This window comes from Physcomitrium patens, chromosome 21, assembly GCF_059467195.1.
Source record: "Physcomitrium patens ecotype Gransden chromosome 21, ASM5946719v1, whole genome shotgun sequence".
NCBI classification, from domain to species: Eukaryota; Viridiplantae; Streptophyta; class Bryopsida; order Funariales; family Funariaceae; genus Physcomitrium; species Physcomitrium patens.
In genome coordinates this window covers 9,571,563-9,590,964 of record NC_143430.1, presented here as the reverse complement: position 1 = coordinate 9,590,964, position 19,402 = coordinate 9,571,563, and the positions used below count along the sequence as shown (strand labels likewise).

The following is a 19,402-nucleotide window of genomic DNA, read 5'->3' as shown; positions in this document are numbered from 1 at the left end:
GAAAGATTCTCATGCCCCCTCCTGACTGGCTCATTTTGTTGTGATGTGTTGTGTTGTTTGGTTTTCTAGCACCATAAAAAAACATGAAGTTCAAACGAGGACTGAGAAGCTGGTCAACTAGGTGGGGCCCATTCCATTCCCTTCAATTCAAACGGCCCCACTTTTAGGGTTGAATGGACCAAGTGACAAGATGACTTGGAAATGGAGAAATGTTTTTTCAACACGATGTTTGAGAATTTTTTAAACGGGGAGAAGAGCCCCTTGTGTGGAAATTTGGGGCCAACTCAAATACATTTTTATTTCAGTTCATCACCACTCAAAATTTTCATAACTTCATACTCTAATTCCCCCATTTCAACTTAAATAGGATTGAAAAGTGTTAATAAATCCAAATTTGAAGTATGGACATTTTAGGCAATAGGAAAAAACTTCATGTATTTTGTGGCATGTTTAACTTTGAATTATTCATTAGGGGTCAATATCACAATTCACACGTGAAGAATTCTGCTTGAGTTCTACAAGGAATGTGTGTTTTGTGTGGCTTGATCTCCAAGTCTTTTGTACATAATTGATACTGTGAGCTTCACATTTGTAATTTGTACAGTGGTGCCATACAATAAAATTGCACCCCCTATCAATTTTTGTCAAGTTAAATGTCCAATTAAAGTTGTAAACACAAAGGAAACAAAAATGCTAAGGTATTTCAAATGGATCAGCAAAAAGTCATTTATGTTTACTTTAGTCTTAATTAGGATTCAATTTTTAAAACAAGCAATGATTCAACACAAACGTTCGTAAAACGAGTACACACAGAAAAGAGGAGAACAAAAATACATACAAACATATTCCATCCAAATGATACAAAAGAGGGTTAAACAACTTTTTTGATAGTATGAATGGAAAACTCCTTTTTTTCTCGATCCCTCGGCCTTGATTTGCTTCGGGAAATGCATGCATGACACGAGCATTTGGTGGCGAGATTTAAGAACCCAATTCCAACTAAGAAAAGTGTGCATCGCTTAAAGCATGAACACTTGGTTCTGGAAGAAGAGGAAGGAGAAGAAGCAGGAGGAGCAGAAGGCATCGACCGAGGAGCGGAAACGAACGAAAGGTGGCGACGGCGAGGAGATGACGGGGGTGGGGATGCCGACGCTGCAAGCGATGAAGTCTGGATGCTGAGCAGCTTCATTGCGCACGGTAGTCCGCCCCGCAGTGACCAGACACAGACTCTGCCCTCCGTGTTAGTGTTCACTTGCTGCGAATTCGCGGGCGATAGCGGTAGCGGTGGGTGTTTGCAGCCAACTTAGACGCTGCTCTGTGTAAGCGGCGTTTGAGGGGGAAGCAGGGGGGGGGGGGGGGTGGGGTGGGACGACGAAGCAGGATGAGGCAGAGGAGTCGGGAGAGGGGTCGCATTCGCGAGGCAGGTGACGGTGGCCATGGCTGTGGGATTTGGATGGATGTCACGGCAATGCGGTAGTGTCGGGGTGTTCGGGGCAGTGTGGGAGATGTGAAGAGAAAGGAACGAGAGGGAGGAGGGGCGAGGAGAAAGGGCGTGGAGTGGAGGGACTTGGTATTCGGCGTGATTGTGGAATGGAGGAGCTTGTGGCGGATCGAGAAGTGGTTGCCCGCGGTGGATCAGGTGGTGTGGTTGCTACGGGAGCATCGGTTTGTGATGCATGTCCAGCCCGGTTGGGTCGGTGGCCAGGGTATTGTTGGCAACTAGTAGTGGGGAACTAATTTTTTTTTTTTTTTTTTTTTTTTTTTTTGGGGGGGGGGCACACACAGCGGGAGTTAGGGGAGTGAATGCTTTGTGCTGAAGGTGGAATCTGCTACGAGAATCGGCTCAGGAGTGTTCAGGTTCAAGGTTGGAGGAACGTTGTTATGCCGATGATGGAGGAAGGTGCGCGTCATTCAGCACGGTCGCCATCATCGGATGGCGAATCCAGTAGCGACGACGATGACTCGACATTTGGGGTTCCTAGTGGTCGGGGCCGCAGGCTGTTGTATCCGATGCCTCAGTCTCATTGGTTTCCCCGATCGATTTCGTTCCAGGCATATGTGGCACCAAGGGTGTCGAGGCAGCGCAGTGGGGCCGAGGCACCGTCAAGGGTGTTGAGGCAACACGCTGGAGTTAATGCACTACGATTGCATATCCACGTTACCCGTCCGGTACAATTTCGGTCCTCGGTTGCACACTTGTTACATTTTTTAAAAACAAAATTTTATTTATGTTTTAGAAGTGTGTGTGCGCGCGCATGCGCGGGGTAAGCTGTGTTTGGCTCTAAAATTTCGTATTAGCGTACAAATTTCCTATAAGCAATTAGGATATCCTTGTCAAGTAGGGAATAGCCGTTTACGCTCGTTGTTCTCGATCATGAATGTCTTCACTTTCAATCAGCTGATGTTAATGAGTGGAAGATTGGGTGTTGCGACTAAACGAATGTACGCGCACGAGGGGTGGTAGGGTGCTGTTCCTGTTGTGCCTGCTGTTATTCATTGGGTTTCAGCTGATTAATGAGAAGGAACTTTCCATGTTGATGACGTAGTTGGCGTACAAGCTCACGAAGGATATTGTGGTGACGTTCCAAAACTGTAATCCCGATTTTGCTTTTTCACCGGATCTGAATCCGAAGCGATACCTGACTGTTCCATCGACAATCGTGTCAGAGAATGGCCTGGACAATGAAAAGCACGACCTTGTGCTGTATTTCAACCAAGTCTTGGTGAATAGCGATGGTACTCGCAGGTTGGTAATAGTGGGAATAATTTACTTTGATAGTAAGTTTGATTTTTCGTAATTCGGTTTCAAAGTGCGAATTTTGCATGGTTAGGTCAGAATTGATGTGTTTGCTCTCCCTCAAGTGTGTTCTGGAGGGAAGTAGGGTGCGTAGACTTCCTTTATTTGGTAGAGATGTCTAGGTCTTGAGCAGCGCGCTAAAGGAGATGGTGTTGGAGAATGCCGTGCATGTATGGAGCTTGCAAATAATATGAGAGGAGTTTTGAGTGCACTAGGGTTGAAATGCGTTGGGTATGTATGCAGGTATGTCGTGAAAGATCTGGTGGGTTCTGGCACTTTTGGGCAGGTAGCAAGATGTTATACGGAGGAGACCAATGAATACGTTGCAGTGAAGGTCATAAAGAATTTGGCAGCTTATTACACCCAGGCGCGGTTCGAGATCGGAATTTTGCACATGGTAGGGCTCTAGCTTGTGCGCGGACACTCAACCGGGCGTTTTTTGAGGGTGTGGTAGGGATGTAAAGATGATGGAACGAGGTCGTGATTGTTTGTGGTGGGTTTTTCGGAAGGATGCGTGGGACTTTTTTAGGGTTGCAATCACCGCATGAGCGTGGGTTCGGTGATGAAAACTTAGAGGAGCTGCAGAGTCCGAGCTGTTCACAGACGGGGTTCTAGGATTTTGTAGGTGTTCGGATGAGCTTGGCGATTTCGACGCTGTGAATTAGAAGTATGGTTTGCAGAAGAACAAAATTGAAAGGATGTAAAACGGAAAGTGTGCAAGTGTTTTAGAATTAGACGGGAGGAAAGTTTGAATTCATACTGATCCCTCTTTGAATGAACACGGGTTGTTCTAACCTGCGGTTGTTGACCTTGGTTAACAGCTGAACAGGGAATACGATCCAGATGACCAGTACCACATCGTCAGAAGCCTAGACCACTTTCAGCACCATGAGCATCTATGCATTGTATTTGAGCTTCTTACGGAAAACTTGTGAGTGCATTCTCAAAACTGGTGATTGTCTTTTATCACTGGGTTCTAGATCTTCGTGATCCTTCGTCGGGAGTACGGATATCGAGCAGGAGTTGTTTTGCACGTAGGGTTGTGGGTTGATTTGGTGTGCACGGGAATTCTGGAGAAGCCTGTGGTAGTTCTGTGCCCTGGTGATTAGTCATGCAGTTTCGTTTGCATGTTTTTGCGAAATGCATGTTTGTTTTGGAGATGGTTGAAGTTCTGATCAGTACGTAGTGTTTTTATGGTGTGTTTGTTTTGATACGGGAATGCAGGTACGAGCTGTTGAAAAAAACGAATTTGAAGGGCATGTCCCTTGTATTGGTGCGAATGTTCACTAAACAGGTATGCATTTTGGTGAGATCGAGACATATTGTCTATCCTGAAAGGTAGACTATGGTGTGATTCGCTGTGGGTGTGTTGGTTTTAGTAAAGATGATTAGTAATGCTGTAAGACCGATGGTTAAGGAATGCCCGCTAGGATTTACGGCGGATTGTCTTGTAGGGTTTCTTCCAAGATCAGTTGTCTCTGAGAATCTTTGTTGAAAGAAGTCGCTGTATGGCCTCATTGTTTGAGACTGCAGGTTTGTTCGTTTGGTATGTGTGAAACGTGGCTGTTCTGATGAGTTTCTTGTGGTTGTACCCAGTTGCTGAAATCTCTGAGTCTTCTGCGGGAAGCTAGGGTTATACATTGTGATTTGAAGCCGGAGAACATTCTTCTGACTGAGAGGTAATGGTTATTCAATTAATTGTCGTTCTTGCTGGTCTGCGTAGTTACGTGAACAGTGGATAGTATTTGGATGGGTTAGATGTTTCAGCGTTTCATAAATGATGGAGAGGATGGAATCCGGAATGGCTTTTGCTGGGAACTTCTGTCCATGTTGTCAGAGTGACATAGCCAATCCGTTTCTTGCGATGCAGACGTTTTTGAATGTAGTCTATGTCTTTACATTCGATCATGGAAGTCGGTGGCAGAACCTGCTTAAGCTGTTGGTATCGATTTGTTTTGTAGTCTTTGCTGGATCGAGCCTGGGTTTGCAATATTTATTACGTATATTGTTGGAAACCTTGCTTTGTGCCAGGTGTTTAGAATTTCGACTAAGGTGCTCACAAGTGCCTGGCTAATCGATTAATTTGGTTGGATTTTGTTTGTCTTAGTTTTCGGTCCGCGGAGTTGAAGCTTATCGATTTCGGTTCAGCGTGTAAAGAAGATCGAACTGTATACACATATATACAGGTAGAGTGATGGTTTGCATCCCATGGCTTGATGTTTAGGAGAATATGGCGTTGTACCTGTAATATGGAACAAAAGTTTAGGGTGCTATAATGCTGGAACCACGTGCTGCGGTGTTCCTTTGTATGTTTAAGATTCTGCCTATGCAAAATCGAATGTGTGATAACTTGGAATGGATGCTTTTGCTAACGCGAATTGTGGTTTTGACGAGTGCAGAGTCGGTTTTACAGATCTCCCGAGGTACTGCTTGGTCATCGGTACACCACCGCTATCGATATGTGGTCGTTAGGGTGTGTGGCAGCTGAGCTTTTCCTGGGGCTGCCACTGTTCCCCGGAGCTTCCGACTTTGATATGCTGCTATTTATGAAGGAGAAACTCGAGTATGTTGTGCCGTGATGATGTTAAGATGTTGGGCTTGCTAAATGCTATTGAAATTTTGCTCGGATGAGTTCGGGGCGAAATTTGCTGTTTTAGTGTTGGTTAGAAGGGGTTATGCATGATGAGTGCAGCTTTCTGTGTATGGAACTAGTACTGATGTGTGGGCATGGTTTGGATGATGATGCAGAAGCCAACCCTCGGATCATATTTTGAGGAATGCAAAGTACACGAACAAGTTCTTCAAGCTACTGACAGCTGCTCCTCATGCCGACCACAGTGTCAGCGCTTATCAGCTGCTGACAGTCGAGGAGTATGAAGCGGTACGTTGCCAGATGGTTTGAATTTGATGATAGGATTGACTTGTCTTAACCACGTGGTATCTAGTTGTATACTCGAGTGTGGAGATAGTTTGATAGGGTGTGTCGTTAAGCGCTACTTAGATGAAGATGATTCTTGGGTTTCTGTTGCAGATTCTCTTTTACTTGAGGTGTTTTTGTTGGGGTTGTAGTGTCTGTTGTGGGGTGCCCTAACAGAGTACAAATTCGTGTTGGTAAATACGCTGGTTTTGTAACATTGGGTTTTGAATCCTTGTATGTGGGGGGAATCCATTTTGATTTTAGGTTTTAATTTTTCGTGCAAGTTACGGTAGGAGTGTAATGATTGGATGTGGGTGTGTGGTGCAGCGTCATAGGAAGAAGCCCGAGATTGGGAGGAGGTACTTCAATGGTAATCTTTCGGAAGTGATAATGGGATTTCACATGAAGCCCATGCCAGCGGCGGATCAGAATAAAGGTGGTTCATTGTTTGGTGCTTGACGACTTGTAGTTGCTGTGTTGAAATAGTTTCCGAGCGCTTGGCTGTATGGTTTACGTATGTTTTTCTGAAGTTGGTAATGAGTACTTCTGCACTGTTTTACTTCGTAAAGTTCCTCAGAATGTGGTATTCATCATCGTTGTCATATGTGTTGGACGAGTTATTGTTTTGTGAAGTTGTGGTGTGATTCAGCGCATAATTTCGATGTTCATTGTGCAGAGATGCAAGCTCGGGAGTGTTTCGTGGATTTTTTAAGAGGCTTGCTCGAATGTGACCCAAGGAAAAGATGGACACCGCAGCAGGTGATGTGATTTCACGGCTTTGTGAGTTGTAAAGTAATGTGCAGTACCCAAACTGACGAGATTATTATCATGATTTGCTGATATTTACTATCATTCGAACCTAATCCTGGAAGACTAATTGCGTGAGGTAGTTTGCGTGTGACGATGTTCTCACAGTGAGTTGCTAATCCTCTTTTACAGGCTGCGCAGCACCCATTCATAACAGATGAGCCATTCGTTGGGCCTTATGTTCCTGTTCCAGAGACTCCACGAGCGGTAATTGCTGTGATGAAGTTTTGTTATGGAGCTATATATGATTGATTGCTATATTTTGAAGGTGTGATGCTGTGGAATTCATTAAAATGTGTGTAATTGGATGACTGTAGTTTCTGATATGCGGTGTAATTTTTACAGTCTGTGAATCAAAGTCTTCTCATAGACCATAGTGGCGCGGCGGGGCATTGGGTTGGCGCAGGCCTTTCTCCCCAGGTATTTTAGTGTCTGCACTTCTTTTTGTGCCATTATCCGAGGAATTTGAGGGATAGTGGAGGTTGTCATGCTTGAAACTTTTCTATGTTGTATTTGAACTATATACACTCACATACATACACACAATTTGATCGGTTTCATGTGTGCTTGTATTGAAGTTGATGGAGGGTGTCGTGATGCGTGAATACATTTATTTATGGCAGCAAACCTGTCATGATAGCTGTGATTTGGTTGATGTGGTTCTTCGAATAAACAATCTGGATGCTACATGATTACTTATTGTGCTTTGCAAATCAGGTGGGAGGGTTAAACACAGGTACTCGGTACGCTGCGAGCCCTCATCAACATCCCAGTCATTTTTCACGAGGGAGTAGTCATGGCAGTGTGGGCAGTTTTGGAAGCTATGGAGAAGGTGTAACGATGGACGGCAATTTCGACAATTATATGGACGAACCGAGTGCACATGCGATGGGCATGAGTGCTCAAGCATCAAGGGTAGGCAGCTCTCCCGAATCAAGTTGGCAAGGGAGAATGTTCGTACCATCTATGCATCCGCAACATCCAGCTCTTCGGTCATTGAATATTGGAGCCAGTCCGTCATTCAATCTGGGACAGAGTCCGTCTGGATTCGGCCATCAAAATCTCTATCAGCTGTCCCCTGGTCCTTATGGTGCGTCGCCAGGGTCGTTTCCTTCGTCACCAGCATCTAGTTTCTTCCAGTCGAATGGATCTCAATCGCAGGTAAGTTCCCCGAATTGGTATAATTCAGCTTCGCCTGCGCGGCAACCGGGCAATGCAAATGGTGCGCAAGGGCATTATCTTCGGAGGCGGCCTTGGCAAGGACACCCCAGTCCCGGTGGACACGGACAGGGGTCGCAGCTGTCCCAGCAGCAGGAGTTGGCGCATTGGTCGAGGCTTCAACACGGCAGTGGGAATGCGAATGTGGATGCAATGCCGAATATGAGTTTTGAGGGTCAAGGTGGGGTACGAAGAGGTGGTCCACACGTACCTCACTCTCGGTGTGCTAGGAATGGCAACAGTGGGGGGGCGACGCAGTCGCTGCGGGGGTTATCTTCTTACGGTCCAGGCACGCTAGGTTCGCATTTATCACCAGGAAGTTCTATGGATGGTGGAGATGAAGATTCCGCAGTGAGCACTCATTGGGATCCCGACTTCAGGTAAGAATAGCCGAAGTCGCTTAACCTATTTTGGGCGTGTCCGTGTGCGTGTGCATGTTCGGAAAGTGGACATGGAGAATCATTTCTCAGTCCTTTCACTTAACTTTTACTGTGTGTGTGTGCTAGTACGTATTTAGCAACGATGTGGTAGTTTCTCATATTAGCTGTAGATGTATTAAGTGTGTTGTGATTTGGACGTGATGGATTTAGATGTGTAACTGGATTGCTTTAGTGTCGTGAAGATGATGTGTAGTGGGATTTGTGGTGATGGTTTTGTTTTGCAGGTCAGCAGGCTGGCATGCAGGCAGGTGTTGGAAATGTTTGCATACATTGGATTGCTTGATTGTCGGTGTTTAATTTACTGAGGTGTATGATCTGGTTGCAGTGGCGAACTACTTCTAGAAGAAGATGGTCACGAAGCTGGAGCAAGGAAAGGCCCTGCTAGGTCCAGTGGAGCTGGAGGTGACGGCTTTTATGATGGGACCACGTCGAGGAGGTAATATCTTGTTTCAAATTAGTTTCTTGACCACTTTATATTTTTCTCGAAAGAATATGGATTGCATTTCGAGTCATTTAATTGGTGTGTTTGATTGTTATTTTTGACGACTTCATTATAATAGTTCTAGTATTAGTAGTAGTAGGAATTAATGTACTCTCTGTAGCATGCAACGCGCTTGTCATGGAATTGATGGATTGGTGGCATGAGCTGTGTTTGCAGGACATCACAAGGTCGAGTGAGCACCTCAAGCATAGATAGTTTTGCGTCTTCGAATAGCTCCCAGTCTAGGTACCTACGTCCGAAGCCCGGCCACTTTTCTTCGAGTCAAACTTCTCCTAGCAGGCTTGGACCCCAAATTTCTCATAATTCTCAGCAGCAGCGTTATCAGCAAGGTAACCAGCAGCAACAGGCGCAACATGGGTGGCAGCAGATATCACCAGAGCAAACTCCTCTTCACCCTGTTCATCAGGGGGCCATGAGGCATATGCCTGGGGAAGTGGGTGGTGCAGTTGGCGGAACAGCGTCTTTGCAACAGTGGCAGCAGGCTCTTCTTTTTCAGCAGCACCAACTTCAAAACGAGCATCACCAACAGCACTATGGGATGAATCACGCACTTCCAGAGGCGCAGTTTTCAGGGGTGGTACCGGGGATTTCCAATAGGGACATGAGAGCGCATGGGAATCAATTGCCATCCCCTCAGAATGATAACAGAGTTCAGTACATGGGGGCAGCTTATGATACCCATTCCTCTAGTGCTGCCAGAGTGAATAGTGGACAAGGTGATCCAAATTCGAATGCCGCCGCTGCAGCAGGAATTGCAATGGTAACAGGTATAGGTCATGGAGGTATAAGTTATGCAATGCAATGTGCCCCACATCAGGGCTACTATGGGGGAGGAGAGGAATTGCATCGCCATTGGTCTATTCCCCAGAGCCATGAGCTTTGCTTAGGTAATTTCTGATCTCACGTTTTGGATATTGGATGAAAGGAGGCTGTAAGGTTTGTGTTGCGAGGTGAAATTGGATTGTGTGTGTATCATTTTGTGTTTCTTCTGGCTACTGTGGTACGGTTGGGTGATAGTCCTCATGGACGTTTCGCTGAATGTGATGATGACATAATTGATAATATTCAGGATCAAAGCCCCCAATGCCAGGTCGACAGTGAATGAGGCTGTGATCCGGCGCAGTAGTCATTAAAGCAGCCGTGTGATCTGGCGGCATATAGATGCCTTGTTGGTTTGTGCACAAGAGTGCGAAGGTGCACTGAGTAGCGCTGAGGAGCAAATGGAGGCTGAGGAGCTTGTGCATGTTATGCCCAAGTTGAGGCTTATATGAGACTGATTGTGAATTTCGCAAAATATCAGCGATCATTTATGAACAGTCAATTCCATGCAGGCGTATGGAAATCTCTTCCAGGTATGACAGCAGTTCCAAGTGAAACAGGGGCCGTTGGTGTTGAAGCTCAATACTCGTCGGGTTTATGGTGCTAGTTTATCATAGTATACTCCTAATTGTATCGTTTGTTTATGAAGCATGTAAGTTGTATGACTAATTCCTTGACTTAACTGTTATGTCTCCACTGTGTTGTGTTGTGAAGGGTTCTCGATCTTAGAAAATTCGTCCAACATAGGTTGTTTACAAGTGCAGCTGAACAGCACGTTGGAGTTGTTGCGGTCCGTTTTGCATCTGCATGGTTGTCTGGACATAGGGAATGCCCAGGTTTTCATGTGATTGTGAGCAATGGCGGGTTAGTGTGTGCACATTCCGACGGTGGAATACCGTGTTTGGTGGTTGAAGTAGCATATGCGCTGTAAAATAGCCGATTCTGGTGTGCTTGACAATTGGCTTGCCATTCGGAATGCACTCCAGATTGTCTGAATCAGAGGTGCTGCTCTTGTGGTTATAAGATACCAGCACGTGGTTGATTTGTAAGCGGTAGAGCTGTATTTGATTTATGGGCAAATTCACCTTTTTTTCCATTATTCCCGTCAACACATGCCTGGTTCCATTGACGGGGTGCTCTCCAAATGTCAGATTTCGTTCAACAGCATTCAACTTGATACAACTACCTAGAACTCAATTAGCCATAGCCATGGGTATTAGACAGACTTTGAACCAGAGTCAATAATATGACTCATTTTCAAGTTCCGGTACTGCATGAAGGCTCGATTATGAGCAAAACTTTCAAGTCTGGCATGAATCGGCAGCTCGTTCGGGCCCTGAAAGCCATCTTGAATTTCATGTAGTGAAGAAGTGGGCAAGGTCACAGCTATTAATTGGTTCAAATGAGGTGATAGCAACCTTTTCAGGAATCAATGTAGGAAAATCTAATCATTAAGCCAGCCCCAATGCATGATTGCAGCACATGTTTTCTTTTTGTGTGATCAGCAATGTTGGATTCTGCAGCCTTCATTTCTCCACTCAAAATTCAGTTAAATATAACGTGTCAATTTTAGTTTCTGAAATTTCTTGATCATGTTGGTAGCAATCTGTATCGTCAAATACGGTCAGGGAGGGTTGGCTGCTAATGTTTATTTCATGCCGCGATGATTCTGTTGCTTAAATACTGGCATTCGTTGTGATAGGAATTAGTATTAATGGGCGAGTTGGTGCCAGTTCTGGTTTTTTCTTCAAGTAAATTTTTTATCAACTATTGAATCATAATTGTGTTAATTCTGCACACAAGAAGAAAACAGCCAGTTTTGCTCTTTAATGTGCGTAGTTATGAGTGATTTATTTAATCAAAGTTAAATATAAAGATAATACATTGTTTAAGTTAATAATTTTTTTAATATCTATATATTTAGATTAATATATTATCATTTCTTGTATAAAAATGATGACTTTTTAATAAATATATAGAATATAAATACAAATCTTTTAAATTTTTCATGATGATAATTTTCTAAATGGTTTAGTATAGAGCTTTAATCATTGTCTTGTAGAATTCTTGTTTACTTATACTTGGCTTTATTAATTTTAAGATTTAATAGAGTTACGAAGTTTTTATTTATTATTAAAATCTATGAGTTGAATTGTTGTCTATTAAAAATGACATTAAATTTGTTGATTGTGCAATTGTCTATGACATACTTGGATTAAACTTTTGTACAATCTTTATTTAAGTATATTTCTAAGTAGTATACATCTTTATGACTATAATTATTATTTTTTGATAAAAAAAATAAAAGCTTCAAATATTTCTTTAAAGTTGTTGAGGTGGAGTTTTATAAAGAATAGAAGTTTGAAATTATTTTTGGTTATGATAAGATTAGAAAAAATGATTTTCTTTAATTAAAATTTATGCTTGATTTTTTTTTTTTTTTTTTAGTAAAACATCAAAGATTACATTACATAATTTTAAAATATTATATAATAATTAATTATTGCTTCATTCAATTATATGTTTAAAATTTTACCATAAAATATATGTATGTTTTTTAATACTCAAAAAGTTATATCTAATATCTTTATGAAGTATTGATGTTTTAGAATTGTATTTAAAATATTAATGATTATTTATAAATAATGTTTGATTCAAAGAATTAAATGATATTGCAAGGATTGACTAAAGTGGTTTGTTTGTTGGAATTTTAAAAAATTAGAGTTTGGAATTTAAAAACTAATATAGATGGTATTTTTGTTGCAAATAAAGCCTCTATTTGTGCCTTTACTAGTAAGCGGACAAAAATGGCATAGAAAAGTAAACACAACCATAGACATACATTCCTAAAATAAAAAATTATCTTTATTTTTTTAGGACTTGTTAAGTGGTTATTGTCACTTGGACTTGAATTAATTTGATTGTGGTTAGAAGTAAGTTTAGACTTTTGTTGAGAGGCTTTATTAGACCTTTGTATTTAATTATGCTAAATTATATTGGTTGAATTTGACATGTAGGTTAAAAAATAAAGTTAAAAGAATATGATGTACTTATCATAATTTTTTTTATATTTACTATATGATGATTCTCTTTAGGATCAAATGTATAAGTAAAAGATTATTTTATAATAAGAATTGCTAAATAATCTATAAATGTCTACAAATAATTTGTTTGTAATAATGGACAACATTCAAGTATATAAGTATGAAGTTGCTTTATAGCTACATTGATAATAAAAATGTAGCAGAAAGACATTGATAATCCACCAAAGATAAATAATTAAGTATTGTTACTACTAATTTACATTAAAATAGTTCTAATGATAAAAAATATTAATTAATATAATTTTAAAGATGATTAATTTTCTATTTGTTTTGTTATAAATGGGTAATGCTACAAGGTTTTAATCTTCAAAGTCCCTTTTGAAGGTGATAGCATATGTTCTATTTTAATGATTGAAAATGTAATAATTTCATCCAAAATTTTAAGTTAAAGCATTATTAAATAGTGAGATAAATTAAAATTTATAGTCTTTATTAGAAGTAAATATTAAATGAGATTTTTCTATGATTATTATGTAATATAAGTGAATTGTGGATTAAATGTAATTATTCTTGGCTTGCATAATAAATTTAACAATATTGTATTTGTTTTAAATAATATATCCTAAAAGTTTTTGGAAAAAATATGTAAGAGAATGTAAAGCATATTATTATCACTAAAAACCAAATTAAGATTTATTTTTAAAAATAAACTACATGATATAGTACATTAAATAGAAATTAAAATAAAAAGTTCTAAAATTCTAAAATTTTACTTAGTTATTATTAAAATAAAATAAAATAAAATAAAAATTTCTAGGAATAAAAAGTTAAAATTTACATAAAGTAATTCACAAATTTAATAAGGTCTTATAATGAGGGTCATACTCCGAGTCACAAAAATTCAAGCTTTATGCAAATTAAAGTCTGAATAGACATTTGACAACTCATTTGATATTTTTAATAGAATGATCTTCTACAATTGTTAAAGAGGGTCACCTTCTCTTAGTTGACCTTTTAAATAAAGTTCGTTAATATTTATATGAGAGCTAAAACTACTGGTGTATAAAATTAAAATAGAAAAAGAAAAAGAAAAAGTGTATTTAGTTCTATAGTGCTTGGTTTAACTGTTGATTTTATCTGCTATTCATGTCTATTCTGTTTTTCATACTTATACCTTAAACAACACAAAATTTCATATTAAAACACAAGTTCATGATAACTAAATCTATCATAATCAACTATGTCTAGCATTTCAATGCAACATATTAGTGTATTTCTATTTCTATTTTTAAATCCTGAAAATAAAGAGTTCAAGATTTGATTGTGGACTGAAATTGTGAAGTCAACAAACTTGATGCATGCCATAGTTTTCATGTGTTGTACATGTACACTTATATATATATATATATATATATTAGTGCTAGGTACATGACATGTCATTTCCAATCCAAAAAAGAATGTAAGGTAAACTGAAGAAGATAATTTATTATCAGTGATTCCCTCTCCTTGCCACTCTCAAGAGCAGCTGAACACTCTCAAGGTAACTGGAAACCACCATCGCTCTTATAATTCCAACCCATTTTGAGTGGAAGTTGGAACCTCCCAGAGCCAGTGGAAGCAGCAACTGAGAGAGTTGACACCGAACACCAATTGACACCAAGTTCGACATAACATCTCTCTTGCTGTGGGGTCCCCATCAACCAACAGACAAAAATGTGATCTGAAGTAACTCCAAAACACGGTGGCCGCGAGCCCAAGGACCAGCAAGTTTTAAATAAATGCAATGACTGGAGCACTTGAATTCTGCTTTTGAACGGTCCGCTGACAGGCTCTTCGCACTAGCAAATTGTGGTATATCACTTCTTCCAGAGTTGGTGCTGAGTGAGTGCTCCGACTTTGGTTTCTAGTGTCATCGAGGTGGAGATCCTGGAATGTGCTCCTCAATCAGACACCGCAACTTTTGCCACAAATTCTGACACTAAGGCGTGCATGTTCCGAAACAAACAGGAGGTTTGTTTATTCACTGAGCTTCAGATCGTCTTCTGCTTGCCAGTGAGTAATACCCAATTGCCATGAGTCGTCTGGAAGATCTGCACGCAGGATACACAGCCATGACAAGGAGCAGAACTCAGCTTTGCGGATTCCAGACCTCGGCGACCATGTCGAAACAATCGCACTGGTGGGGCTCAGAGATGGCAGTTCAAAGACGTTGTTGGCTGAAACCGAGAATTGGGATTCAGGTTTCCGCGATGGCTTGCTCGTAGCTAGGAATCTGCAGTTTCACTTTCAGTAGAGGCTTTCGTCTCGCTGCTGCACAAAACTTGTCCATGGTGCTCTCCGAAACCTGTCCGTTGTCATCGATGCCTGCTAACCCTTGAAGTTTTCGGATGTCGCTACTTACTGGTGACTGCCATGGAGCGTCCCACCAGGTGTATGGCAACAGAGCCGTTCGGGCACACTGCCTTTCCTGGTTCCTGCATCCGAGCTTCCCACCAAACGGACGCCAAGTGTGGCCCCACCCGGACTGACTTGCCAATCCAGAAGCTAAAAGTGGGGCTTGCAGGCTGCTGTAGTAGGCACAGACCGGGCGAGAGGTGTCTAATTCGTTGAGGGTGTAAGCATTTGCAAGGGCTGCCGCGAGCTGAGCGTATGTCGTGCTCACGCGGCGGTATGCGCCGGATACGACCGCGGTGCGAGCACGAGCGGCGAGGAAGAAATCCACCATGGCCACCCAGCGCGGCATCTCGCCCCAGTCTCGGATCCGTTTGCGCGCGGGGAGACCACTGTTGAGGCTGAACGCCTTGCTTCGATTCGCGATTTCTTTCGCGTATGCCATGTAATTGAATCGGACAACATCCACTGTCTGTCCTAAGGATTCTCGCAGCGCAGGGATGATGGAAGGGGTGTCCGTCACCACCACTACCCTTGGGCGTCGTCCCCTGCTGGCACCATGAACATGGTTAGCATTCAAGAGTGTCTGGGCAGCTAAAGAATTACTTCAAGCGGTTCTGAGAATTTGTAACACCTGCTGAGCAGCTCCGAGGAGATTTTCTGCCGAATGCTAGTGATGCAAGTAGATGCAGCTGCTGTTCCCAGCCGAGATTTGCTGTGCAGCATTCGGAGGTGAACTGTAATGTCAGGATCCGGCCCTCCCTTCAACGCCCACTGCACAGCTTCTTCAATATCAGCATTCGGCGCTATAAAAGCTCGAAACAGTTCTCCAAAAGTATTGGGGCGGGAGTTCGGGATAGCAGGGTTTCCCAAGAGCTTAGCAGCCGCCGCGCGCATGACGGGATGGCTGCTTTTCAAAAGCAATTGTATCGCCCCTGGGCCACTTGTACCTTTGAATTGGAAGATCGGAACCGTGAGAGAGGTCCAATCATCGCAAATGCACCTCGTGCGCCTGAAGCCCTTCTCCAGAGAATCAGTCTGTAAGATGAGATGGCGGTTGTATTTCCCTGCACAATCGTGTACTGCCCACAGACGCCGCACCTCTCTCACTGTGAATGTCTGGTTTGAAAATTCCAAATAAGCTCCAAAAGCGGGTCTCGGCCTCTGTTTGGGTCGCACCACGTAAGTTGGGTTGGTGCCTCCGCGCTCGGCTGCAATTTTTTTTTTCCAACTATGCGTTAGTTTATACCTTTGCTGCATCATGACTTCCAAGTAGGTTTACAAGCTTCTGTGACTTTCTTAGGGTTGGTACCTATGATCAAAGACCGGTTGAGCATAACAGCGAGTCCAGCTGCTGTAAGCACCTTGTACATATTGTTGCCGAATCCATCTTCCAACGCTTGCCCTAGCACAAACCCACGTCGGCAAAACTCCCCTCCTGGAAGCTTGCGTACCCGTTCTGCGCCATGCTCGGCAATGAATTCCCGAATCATGGCACGGACCCGCAGGCTTGAAGCTCTGGTTTCCCCAACTGTTTCAGCTCCCATCTCTTCCGCTGTTGCGCATTTCTTTGGCGGTGTCCAATTCTTCGGGACAGCTCTGGGGATGTTCCAGTCGTTGTCAGACGCAGGAGTAGTACTGGTCTCTCTCAGCTCGACGGCTTTGGATGCTTCCGTGACTTGATTTAGAAGGGGCAGCGGCATATCTCCCGTCTCATCCACTGACTCTCGTTGGCTTACCCTACTCGACGCTTCATTGTCCTCGACATTGGAATTCGCATTGGTTTCAGAAACAATCCCACTTCGGTTTGGCAAGCCACTGAAGCTGGTATCTGTATTTTGCCAATCAGGTTCCAGTTCTTCTTCAATCTCTCTGTCGATCTCTTCCTCATTGTTGACGGCTATAGAAACATCAATATCTTCTGAACACCCACACGAGAATTAACAAATTTTAAACCGTTGAACTGTCAACTGACGCTAATTGAGTCGAAGCATAAATGACACAAGAGTGAGCAGGGGCATTACATGGTCGTAAAATCAAAGGATTGGAGCTCACCTGAGGCAGAGTTGTGAACTTTAGAATTCACCATCCAATCCATGGATTGATGGTCTGACGGATCGGATGGATCCACTAAAACCTGTTCAGTATCGTTCTCCGATTTAGACAGAGTCATGACGTTTTCTACATCTAACACTGCTGAATTCGAGTATTGATCTGGCTCTATTCCAATAACCAGCTGAGTATACCGCACATGCTGAAATAGGACGATGATGCAAGCGCACAAAACAAAAGCTCCGAATATGGCTTTCTTTGTGAAACCAGCGACGCCATGGCCTTTGGAGGCTGCATCGCTCCTCACAGATGGTGCCATGCTGTCAAGCTCACCCGCATCAATATCTCGATGAATTCTCGTTAGAATTCAATCCTGCAAAAACAATATACAATTAACATAGTAAAGCTTCAAGTGTTTCGAAGTACTGTGATCTCTGAAAATTCCCTTATGTATGCAGCTGGTTACAGAAATTTACATCACTCCTGTCGTTGAGGAAGGACGGGAGGAGTCTCAGATTTTCATAACATTCTGAAAATTTACGTAGACTTTGAATTCATTTTCAAGGTGTCTCACATCGGTGTAAATTTATCTTCTATTTCCTTTAAAACTGTGGGCAGTTCGTATCTATCCCTCAAACATTTACAAAGATCTCGTGTTGAATATATACGTGCCTTTTCAATGCAAAATTGTTTATAACAAAAAAAATGAAAATCTTCTTCAATTTTCCATTATCTCAAGCCTCCTCTTGGCTCCATACTTGGACTACCTCAACTGTTAATGTTAAGCTGCCCTAAATTTCTTAGCTACACATACAAACAAACCAGCAGGGCTTTCTAAGTTTGGAAGCTCAGACGACCCGTGACGACAGCTGGTCAATAGTCAAAAAGACGATCACGACGTGGATCTAATACAAGGAGAATAAGGAAATCTTGCTGCTTTCTTTGAACTGATTGCTTACTCACTTCGGCGCTCTTTACCGATCCCTTTTACTGAATATACAAATCCCTAGAAGCTCGGTGGAAGCCGCTGCATGACCTCCACCTGTACTGTACCGGCTCAAGATTATTATTATTGATCACCAAGACTTGGATATAGCGATGCGTATCTACAAACAATAATGCATCCTGCGCCACTTAATGTAGTCGGGACTTATGGGGTCAGGGACAAGGTACGGAAATGATAAAGCTATCAACCTGAAGTAGCTCCAAAAATCTCACGAAGAATTCAATCGAGACATGGCAAGCCTGTTCAAGGAGAAGGAGGAGCTCACCGCTCCAAAAAACCCAAGAGTGATCAAGCGGTCTGTGGGAACGCTCAGTCATTCACCGAAAACGAAAAGAATCGACGTGAAGCTCGAAATCCTAACTGTTGCTGAAGCGGTGCCGTGAAACAACAGGTTCGAGGGTGGGTAGTGCGGCGACTGTGGCCACGTCTCTAGTGGAGGAAAGTTGTGACGTCACGATGGTTCTTGGCGAGGGCAGAGTAAAAAGCGTAAACAGCGATGCTGCAGAATCGGAGCGGACATCCCGATCTTCTCATGACCGTGGAATTTTGCAGAGCGTATGGTTCTAATTAACAGGAGAAGATATGGGAAATAAGAAGAAACCAGACTAAAGAGCAGAACGGATTAAGTACCTTCTTTTGGATTCTCGGTATCCAACTGCTCTTCCAATCTGATGTTCCTCACAAACGGCAATCCCACATGGCTAGCTCGTGCTTCTCCCCACTCTTTCACAGGCAATCCCAGCCTACTGTGAAAACCTCCGGTTTTATTACTACAACGATAGATCCCGCCTCTTCAAAAATTTGAACAAGTTTCCTCATACCACTCAGTTGATTGACGATTTTGAGTGAATTGCAAGGACAGCCACATCCCCATTATCCCGAAAAATGCTCCATCACCGGATTGTTTACACAGACACAGAAACCCATGCACCGACAAACACACTTCCAGCTGCACAACACAACGAAGAACAAACCTTGAAAAGCTAAATTTTACTCCTCGTTGGAAAGAGACCACGATCACGGAAAGAGAAGACGGAAGCGTTGATGGAGAAATGGCAGCTGAAACAATCTCTTGGGTTGGGGCCGTGCTCACTCCATAAAATTGCGTAGAGTATTGTGCAGTTTGTCATACGGACCAAGCTGGGGCTACCCTTTCATCGTTTGACAGTGTGATGATTGGTAGACGACGGGTCAGGGGCAGAAAAAAGGAAAGCAATACGACGTGGACACGAGACAAGGACCAACGCTTTCATTGTCCGAGCAAACGAAATTATTTGACTTTCGATGGCCCAGTGTTTATTTTTATTTTTCATATTTTCTAAAACACCGTTCATGACCCCACAATCGGGTGAATATACTCCAGCGACGAGGGGTAGTAGTAACCTCTGATCACTGTGACTGTCTCGGCG

The 19,402-nt window shown here is 42.6% G+C and overlaps 2 protein-coding genes across 10 annotated transcripts; one reads left to right on the top strand and one right to left on the bottom strand.

The window, feature by feature from the left end:
* Positions 1 to 1,717: 1,717 nt before the first annotated feature.
* Positions 1,718 to 10,981, top strand: LOC112274280 (dual specificity protein kinase YAK1 homolog). Of its 2 annotated transcripts, XM_024503602.3 has the most exons (18): positions 1,719 to 2,169; positions 2,547 to 2,746; positions 3,041 to 3,194; positions 3,619 to 3,728; positions 4,022 to 4,091; positions 4,394 to 4,476; positions 4,905 to 4,983; positions 5,197 to 5,360; positions 5,546 to 5,678; positions 6,042 to 6,150; positions 6,391 to 6,473; positions 6,654 to 6,728; positions 6,867 to 6,941; positions 7,239 to 8,119; positions 8,505 to 8,615; positions 8,838 to 9,568; positions 9,751 to 10,033; positions 10,215 to 10,981. In XM_024503602.3, the coding sequence occupies exons 1-17, from the start codon at positions 1,804 to 1,806 to the stop codon at positions 9,780 to 9,782; spliced, it is 3,456 nt and encodes a 1,151-aa protein (XP_024359370.1). In that variant the 5' UTR covers positions 1,719 to 1,803; the 3' UTR covers positions 9,783 to 10,033; positions 10,215 to 10,981. The 2 variants fall into 2 exon arrangements, with proteins under 2 accessions (XP_090101737.1, XP_024359370.1); XM_090245611.1 differs by lacking the exons at positions 8,838 to 9,568; positions 9,751 to 10,033; positions 10,215 to 10,981 and having other exon boundaries at positions 1,718 to 2,169; positions 8,404 to 8,541.
* Positions 10,982 to 14,009: 3,028 nt separating this feature from the next.
* On the bottom strand, positions 14,010 to 19,140 carry LOC112273896 (uncharacterized). Of its 8 annotated transcripts, none has more exons than XM_024502930.3 (7): positions 18,624 to 19,139; positions 18,259 to 18,492; positions 17,951 to 18,029; positions 16,991 to 17,360; positions 16,248 to 16,856; positions 15,570 to 16,146; positions 14,010 to 15,486 (listed from the first exon to the last, which is right to left on the bottom strand). In XM_024502930.3, exons 4-7 carry the CDS (start codon positions 17,304 to 17,306, stop codon positions 14,781 to 14,783), a joined length of 2,208 nt encoding a protein of 735 aa, XP_024358698.1. In that variant the 5' UTR covers positions 17,307 to 17,360; positions 17,951 to 18,029; positions 18,259 to 18,492; positions 18,624 to 19,139; the 3' UTR covers positions 14,010 to 14,780. The 8 variants fall into 8 exon arrangements, with proteins under 8 accessions (XP_024358698.1, XP_090101937.1, XP_090101936.1 ...); XM_090245811.1 differs by having other exon boundaries at positions 14,010 to 15,483; positions 18,624 to 19,138; XM_090245810.1 differs by lacking the exon at positions 17,951 to 18,029.
* Between the last annotated feature and the right edge of the window lie 262 nt (positions 19,141 to 19,402).

Excerpts from the sequence above, each read along its gene's own strand:
- LOC112274280 (XM_024503602.3), top strand. The coding sequence starts at position 1,804 with ATGCTTTGTGCTGAAGGTGGAATCTGCTACGAGAATCGGCTCAGGAGT. Across the intron at positions 4,477-4,904 it reads AACATTCTTCTGACTGAGAG|TTTTCGGTCCGCGGAGTTGA; the intron begins GTAATGGTTATT and ends TGTTTGTCTTAG. Across the intron at positions 6,729-6,866 it reads TTCCAGAGACTCCACGAGCG|TCTGTGAATCAAAGTCTTCT; the intron begins GTAATTGCTGTG and ends TAATTTTTACAG.
- LOC112273896 (XM_024502930.3), bottom strand. The coding sequence starts at position 17,306 with ATGGCACCATCTGTGAGGAGCGATGCAGCCTCCAAAGGCCATGGCGTC. Across the intron at positions 16,857-16,990 it reads AGTTCACAACTCTGCCTCAG|AAGATATTGATGTTTCTATA; the intron begins GTGAGCTCCAAT and ends GTGGGTGTTCAG. Across the intron at positions 15,487-15,569 it reads TCCTCGGAGCTGCTCAGCAG|CAGGGGACGACGCCCAAGGG; the intron begins GTGTTACAAATT and ends TCATGGTGCCAG.